General features: G+C 32.9%; 1 protein-coding gene across 3 annotated transcripts; it reads left to right on the top strand.

Annotated features, from left to right (window-relative positions):
* The first annotated feature begins 444 nt into the window (after positions 1–444).
* On the top strand, positions 445–4,645 carry LOC108458403 (receptor-like protein kinase FERONIA). 3 transcript variants are annotated; one of them, XM_017757785.2, is made up of 2 exons: positions 445–533; positions 2,021–4,645. In XM_017757785.2, the coding sequence occupies exon 2, from the start codon at positions 2,086–2,088 to the stop codon at positions 4,495–4,497; it is 2,412 nt and encodes an 803-aa protein (XP_017613274.1). In that variant the 5' UTR covers positions 445–533; positions 2,021–2,085; the 3' UTR covers positions 4,498–4,645. The 3 variants fall into 3 exon arrangements, with proteins under 3 accessions (XP_017613274.1, XP_052883319.1, XP_017613273.1); XM_053027359.1 differs by having other exon boundaries at positions 2,042–4,645; XM_017757784.2 differs by lacking the exon at positions 445–533 and having other exon boundaries at positions 1,756–4,645.
* The last annotated feature ends 3,720 nt before the right edge of the window (positions 4,646–8,365 follow it).

An 8,365-nucleotide genomic window follows, 5' to 3' on the forward strand; every position in this document is an offset into this window, starting at 1 on the left:
TATATTAAAATTTGAATTTGAAAAATTTTAGTTTATGAACAAATAGATAAAGACAAGTGGTTTGTTTCGAAAGTCGAGTGGTTTTCGAAAATGAGGTATTGGGACCTCATTTCTGTAAACCGAGCTCGTAAATATATAATATAAATATTTACGAAGTGATTATTTAGGTGTATCGAAGTTTGATTCAGAAATTTTAGTGATTTGATAATTAATTGAGTAAAAATGACTAAATTGTAAAGGTTGCAAAAGTAAACTATTATTAGGTTATTTGTGCTAAATGGATTAAATGTTACTATTGCAAGTGTTAATATGACAAATTCCACTTTTAAAAGATAGTGGCGGCTGGTGTAAGAATTTTTAAGTAAAATATTTTAATTATAATATTAAAATATATGTTAAAAGAAAAATAAAACTTAAGTAAAAAAAATAAAATAAAATACTATCATCTTCCCAAAATGCTAGAACCACCGAAAATGGAAGAGTAAAAACACCATTCTCAAGCTAAACATTCGGCCATTAATAAACCATTGCATGTAAGTGGGTTTCTCAATTATTTCTTATAATTTTTATGTTTTTGATATCGTTACAACTAGATCTAGCTAACCCCGTACTTCTGTTTTCGAAACTGTTAAAGATTTTGGATTTTTCTATTGATGAATTTTTGTTATTCTTGATGTTAAGCGATGAATTTAAAGTGTTGATTGTTGATTAGGACTATTTTGTTAAGGTGATTTTTGATAGTTTTTAGTTAAAGAACTAATTTGATAAAATGTTAAAATATACATGAAATTTTTGTGAAATTTCAATGAATATGGACTGTCCTAGTTTGTGAATAAATTTGTGAATAAATTCGGCTAGAATGGAAAATTGTAAAATTTTGTTAATTTTAGAATTTCAGGTTTAGGGATTAGATTGTAAAAAGGATAAAATATTAGGGATAATTTTATAATTTTTATGAAAGCGTTAAATTGTGTAAATTTGATTATATAAGTGTTGAAATTGACTTAATCGAATAAACTTATTATATGAGACAATTAGAGTTACATCGAGGATAAGCTAAGATATCAGATTAATTTTCGATTTTGTTTTTACAATTGTATTTATCGAGGTAAGTTTGTCTACACTTATCTCCCTTGAATATTTCTCCAGAGTTGGTGAAAGAGTAGAGTGTTCATATGCTGAGCTGGGTTCGAATCTAGTTAAAATATTAACATATTTTATATCTACTCAAATTCATCCATATTTATAAATAATTAATCAAAACCCATATTAATCCGCCATATATATATATATATATATATATATACACAAAAGAGGGGCTGATCGTTCTGTATTTGTTTTTTTTTTTAAAATTATTTTCGCTTTGTATTTTTGGCTCAACAAAGAGGGGCTGGTCGTCTTAATAAAAAAAATGATCGCGTGCATTTGTTGTTTTAAATACTTTATACTTTATCAAATAATAAAACAAATTTTAAATAATTCCAATGTAACATTTTTATATTTTTCTTTCAATATAAACATAAAGGAATCATTTAAATCTGAAAAAGAAGAAGAAGAAGAAGAGATTTTTTATGAGAGAATCAATGAGAAAAACGTTTTCCTAATATTCTTTAGCACATGCAGTTGCCTGGAAAAAAACAAACCATTTATTTAAAATAATTGAAGGGTTGAATTATAAATTAGGCATATTGGGAAAGTTAGTATATGCTAAATGGTTGTAAAGTAGAAAACTTTAAATGGTGGGACAGAGTTGCCTGACCTCAATCATTATCAATATTAATGTAGCAACAAAAAACATGTTTTTGCAGATGAAATAATAGAATATATACTTACAATTTGTTCCTACTTCTTCTGTCATACTGATTTATAAAACCCCAGATTTATGTTACAGTAAAGGATGTATCTTTAGTCTTTGATCCTAATTTAGTACTGATGTTGTTTCTGGCGGTGCTCTTGTTTTTGCTTCAGCAAATTCTCACTTGTGCACAAATTTATATCCCTGCTGATAATATTGCTCTAGATTGTGGTTCTTCAACTTCAGGCAATTCTGTAGCACTAGATGGTCGTTATTGGACCGGAGATAACATGTCGTGGTTCGCGGAGTCCGGTAACCAATCAGTGTCGGCCAGTGTCCAAAAGCATAACAGCTCTTTCCATGGTGTGCCTTACATGACTGCTAGAATGTCTAAATCCGAATTCACCTACATGTTCCCAGTTACTGCTGGTCAAAAATTTATCAGGCTCTATTTCAATCCTGCTCTGTACCATGGCTTTGACACCTCTGTCTATTTCTTCTCTGTCAAGGTAGGCCCTTATACACTGCTCAATAACTTCACTTCTTCCGTTACTGCCGATCGTTCGAGGAAAGGGTCGTCGATTAGAGAGTTCTGTGTAAGCTTGATGCAGAATCAAACTCTCAATGTAACTTTTACTCCCTCTTTGGAGGGTTCTTATGCTTTTGTCAATGGAATCGAAATTGTCTCGATGCCTACTAATCTCTATTACTCGACTTCAGATCATCACGGCATTAAGTTCATCGGTCTTAACACACGTTTCTGGATTGATAACTATACTGCACTCGAGAATGTTCATCGTTTAAACGTTGGGGGGCCATCAATCACCGCTGCAAGTGATACTGGCATGTATCGAAACTGGTACAATGACATTGATAATCTGATAGAAGGTGGTGTTGTTCCTAGTAATACTACTCTTGAACTCGACTATTCTAACATGCATGATTACACAGCTCCTGCTAATGTATATGAAACAGCTAGATCAATGGGAAACAACAGAACAGAGAACTTGTTGTACAATTTGACATGGAGTTTACCGGTTGATTCGGGATTCAGGTACCTTGTTAGACTCCATTTCTGTGAATTTGATCCGGCCCCAGAAAAGACGAGTGATAGGCGATTCCGGATCTTTATTGATAACAAGACCGCAGAGCCAGCATTCGATGCGATCGAAACTGCTGGCGGTAAATATAAACCAATCTATCATGACTATATGGTTATGATTGGAAACATTAGTGATATTAAGAGTGAACATTCCCTCTTTATAGCTTTGCATCCTAATAAAGAATACAGTGCTTATGCAGACGCTCTTCTGAATGGAATAGAAGTCTTTAAGTTGAATAACTCCGATGGCAATCTTGGCAGACCAAATCCCGAGCCCAAGTTGCCAGAAAAAGGCACCAAGAAAAAGAGTTCAAAAGACACGAAGAGGAAATTGCTTATTTTTATCAGTGTTGGTGGTATAGGCTTGTTGATTGTGCTTGTGTTAGTATGCTCCATCATCATTTGGCGACATAGAAAGATGCAGTATGGTTCACACTATAAACCATCATGTTTTTGCTGCTTGCTGGATCGTTCTAAAGGGAAATCATTCGTCGGGGCGAAAACCTCATCTCTGCCTGATGAATTGTGTCGTCGGTTTTCACTAGATGAGATCAAAGCTGCCACTAGCGACTTCAATCAAGATTTGATTATCGGGGTAGGCGGTTTCGGCAATGTTTACAAAGGTTTCCTGGATAATGGTGAAACAATACTGGCCATCAAACGCTTGAATCCAGAGTCGAAACAAGGTGCAAGAGAGTTCAAGACCGAGATCGAGATGCTATCCCAGCTTCGTCACATTCATTTGGTCTCTTTGGTGGGATATTGCAACGACAACAATGAGATGATCCTTGTGTACGATTACATGATCAACGGCACTCTCCGCGATCACCTTTACGACACTACCAACGAACCTCTAACATGGAAACAAAGGCTCAAGATATGCCATGGGGCAGCAATCGGATTGAATTACCTTCATACAGAAGTGAAGTATACTGTGATTCACCGTGACGTTAAGACCAGCAACATTCTCCTCGACCATAAATTCACTGCGAAAGTCGCGGATTTTGGCTTGTCGAAACTTGATCCGAAGCTCGACATGCTCAATACCGGTGTAAAGGGCACATGGGGATACTTGGATCCCGAATACGCTCGCGGTCATACATTGACCCAAAAATCCGATGTATACTCGTTCGGTGTAGTACTATTTGAAGTTTTATGTGCAAGGAAAGCTCTGGACAAGAGAGTATCAATGGAACAAATGAACTTAGCTCATTGGGTTAGAAAATGCATTGCTGATGGGACACTTCATCAAGCCATAGATCCAAAGCTGAAGGGAAAGATAGCTCCACAGTGTTTAAAGGTGTTTGTTGAAATTGCTGAAAGTTGCATACAAGAAATGGGAGTGAAGCGGCCATTCATGAATGATGTGATGGAAAGGCTAGGATTTGCATTGGAGCTTCAAGAAACTGCTGATGCTGAGTTAGTGAAGAGTAATCATGGCGACGACCATTGCTATCCGGACATCATTTTTCCGGTCAATCCCCGCGATGATGTCGATTTTGAAGCTTCAGATTCTGATGTTATTGCAGTTCATAACTCCATTCATGATTCTGGCTGTTCTCTATCTTCTGATGTTGTAACAAACACCAGTAATGCATAAGGATTTTGATTTATGTACAAATTTGAGTCGTGAGTATTCGTTCCAAATGGGTTATTGTGGTTTTGGTTAAAATGTGCTGTTAAAGTTTTAATTTTTATTTATTTAAAATCTCAGTAAATATTTTTTGTTAAAATTTATCAACTTAAAATTTTAATCAAGATATCCTCATATGATGTGGTATATAATTGACAGGAAATAAACATATTAAATTGACAAATCTTGAAAACTATTAATGATGATGTTGATAATGATTACACTAAGATTTTTAATTTGAAAAAAAATAGGAATATTGACTTTTAACTTGTAAAATATATGGATTAATATTAAATTTTATACAAGTACAGGGACTAATAACACATTTTAACATGTGGTTTTGACTTCATAATTGTGTCTTTTTATTATTTGCTATAATATATATTTTAAAATATTTGTTTAGGAGATTACTTCAACATTGTCAGGTGTCGAGTTCAAGATAATGTCAAATCATCACAAGAGTGAATGTTATTTATGTCACAAGTGATCGAATGCAAAATATAGTCAACACGACTTTAACTCACCTGGATATCGAGTTTAAAGTTATGAAATTTGTGTTGCAAATTTATTTGCTCGATGGCTTAATCAGCCCATTTAATACATAGAAGGTGACAACTATGAGAGTCAAATTTCGATTCTATATATACCTCGGCCCATTTCAGTTCTCCTCCCACCGAATTTTTTCTCAAACTCTCAAAACTCTTTAAAAAACCCTTATTATTTTCAAAAACTTTTTGGGAGAAAAAGTGATCATTTTAGGTTTTAGGAAGAATATGTAATAAATCATGTTGTCAATATAGTAAATAGGGGTGAAGTTAGAAATTGTTTTTAGGGGGTCAAAATTAAATTATAATTTTTACGATAATAAAAATGTAATTTCACCATTTTAATAGCCTATATCTTTATAATTTTTAAAGGATTAAATCAAATTTGTATCATTTTTAGGGAGCCAAAGTGTAATTTTACATTTTAAGAGGATCTAAATAGAAAATTTTCTATTTTAAGAGGATCGGGCCTCTTTCCAGCCCCCTAGCTACGCCCCTGATAGTAAAAGTTCCAACTTAATTTTTAATCTTTTTTTGTTACATTTGTAGAAATATTTTCAAGATTTTACAAATTTAAATACGTTTTTTGTGGTATTTCGAACAACAAAAATATTGAGTTGTTTGAGCTCGTGTAATTTAAAATTCCCAGAGCTTAGTTGACACATTATAGACAGTTTAAAGAGTGTTGATGATAAGTGTTAGAAGTAACATGTTTTAACCTCATTCTTAATACAATTTTGATTGATTATTTGATGTTAATTGTAAATTTTATGCTTCTAACACTTTAAAATTATGTTTTAATGTTTAAGAGAGCACTTGTGAGCAAAAAGAGTGAAAAAACGAGCGAAAAATGAGCGAAAATTGGAGTTTTGAAACAAGTTACAAGAGCCATATAGGTTGAACCATTTCACATAGCCAGGCCACACAGCCATGTTGATTTCACGGATTGCACACCAAACAGCGGAAAATCATGATTTTTAGGTTTTTCAAGCATTCTAAAACGTATATATGACAAAAATAAGAAGATAGGAGGGAGTCGTTGGAGAATATTCAAGAAAACAACTCGAAAACACCATTAAACCCTACTCTAAAGCAGATTTCCGTCAAGATTGAAGATTCATAATTGATTTCTTAGGAAGTTATCATGAGTTTCTTTATTTCCTTATGTTATATTGTATATTGTATATTGTCTGTTGGATGTTTTTATTTTCAAGCATGAACTAATTTTCCAAATACATAGAGGAGATGACCCTATGATGGATTCTGTTGTTTGATTTTTATTTTACGCAATAAATATTTAGTTTCTTGTTCTCAATTATGTATGTTTAATTCTTGTTTTAATATTTCTAAATTATTAATCCGTGTTTAATGTGCTTAATTTGGTGGTTGAATAGACCCTGTTTAAGAGGAGATCTTGCATAGTTAAATGGAGTTGTATGCAATCCAAGAAACAAGACGACATAATCTACTGGATTGGAGTCAAATTTAATAGGGGAATCCATAGCACGATTCAATGCGATAATAGGGGTTTTAATTAGAAAGAAATTTCAATTAATTATGTAACACCCCTACCCGTATTCATTGCCGGAATAGAGTACGAGGCATTACCGAGTTCTTGAACATTTTCAGATAATTTTGAGTCATTTATTATTCATATTTTGAAATAATCATAACGTCTCTCTATTGGGCCCTCGAAGCCCAAAACATACATTAGAAACCAACTGGAATAAAATCGAGATCATAAAAAATTTCGCAAAATCTTAAATTATATTTTCATCTAAGTACTTACCATGTCAATGCTCCTTATAATTAAACATGTTACCATTCAATCAATAGCTTGACACTTGTCTAAGCGTCAAACAACAACATTGTTAGTATACTTGCACATATTTCATATAAATTCAACATTGATATACCTATTTTCGAACATATCACACTTGAGTTTAATAATAGTCTCAATTTACATAATTTCCTTGTATCAATATATCAAAGATAATTATATATGTACATATCACAAAATATATTATTCTCTTCTTGTTTCTTCATAAGCATATATCATTCATTTCGTTATATCAATATTTCATGCACCATCATTTCCTTATATCTTGTATATATTTATTTCGATAATAGTTCATATTAAACTTAACATAAATTAAATTCCATGTACCTATACTTATTTCATTTATCTATCTTCTTAATTATTTCATACAACTATTTTGTACATATATTTCCATATGACCAATTCCTGTAAACATTTCATACAACCATTTCATATAACCATTCCATCTGATACATATTACTTGAATATCGATTGTTCAATAGATATCTTGGCGTTTCTCTTCCTCGATCTTATTTATCTTCGACATGATGTCATAGTATCTTTCAACTATGATTTTACTCGTTTTCTGTCATGTTGCCATGGTATCTTTCAACCATGGTCTTACTCATTTCATGTCAGGTTGCCATGGTATCTTTCAACCATGGTCTTATTCATTTCATATCACGTTGCCATGGTATCTTTCAACCATGGTCTTACACATTTCATATCAGGTTGCCACGGTATCTTTCAACCATGGTCTTACACATTTCATATCAGGTTGCCAGGGTATCTTTCAACCATGATCTTACACATTTCATATCAGGTTGCCATGGTATCTTTCAACCATGGTCTTACACATTTCATATCAGGGAGCACACTCCCGCGAACCTCATCCTTACAGTGGGATTACCAGTCCAGGCTAAATCGCCTGTAATATAAACTCATAGAGTATTGTCGGGATTACCGGTCGGGCTAAATCCACAACGACAATTACTCTAATGAGCTTGGATCTGAATTACCAGTCCAGGCTAAATTCAGACCCTAATTCGGATTACCCGTCTGGGCTAAATTCATTTTCCACATATTCTTCAGGAGGGATATATCAGGATAGGATCACCCGTCCAGGCTAGATCCTTTTTACCGTCAATTCCTTTTCAGAGATCCATCGAATTTTCCTTCCATTCAACCGAGATTTTTTTCCCCTTTTTTTTTCAAATATATCAATGTTTCATAAATTTTCATATAATGAACATTCAAATCATATTCATATAAAAAAACATGCATTTCAAGCATTTAAGAATATAATTCAAGTTACACGAACTTACTTGGAGAAATTGCAGAAATATCAAGATTAAGGGGCATTTTGGTAATTTACCATTTTCCCAATTTTCATCCGATCTTAAATTGAAAATTTCATTCAATTTATTAATTTAGATAATAAAAAAAATTCAGTCCCTTCAATTTGGTCATT

Source organism: Gossypium arboreum, chromosome 4 (genome assembly GCF_025698485.1).
Source record: "Gossypium arboreum isolate Shixiya-1 chromosome 4, ASM2569848v2, whole genome shotgun sequence".
NCBI lineage: Eukaryota > Viridiplantae > Streptophyta > Magnoliopsida > Malvales > Malvaceae > Gossypium > Gossypium arboreum.

Bases quoted from the DNA above. Each gene is read 5' to 3' on its own strand.
- LOC108458403 (XM_017757784.2), top strand. From the start codon at position 1,933: ATGTTGTTTCTGGCGGTGCTCTTGTTTTTGCTTCAGCAAATTCTCACT.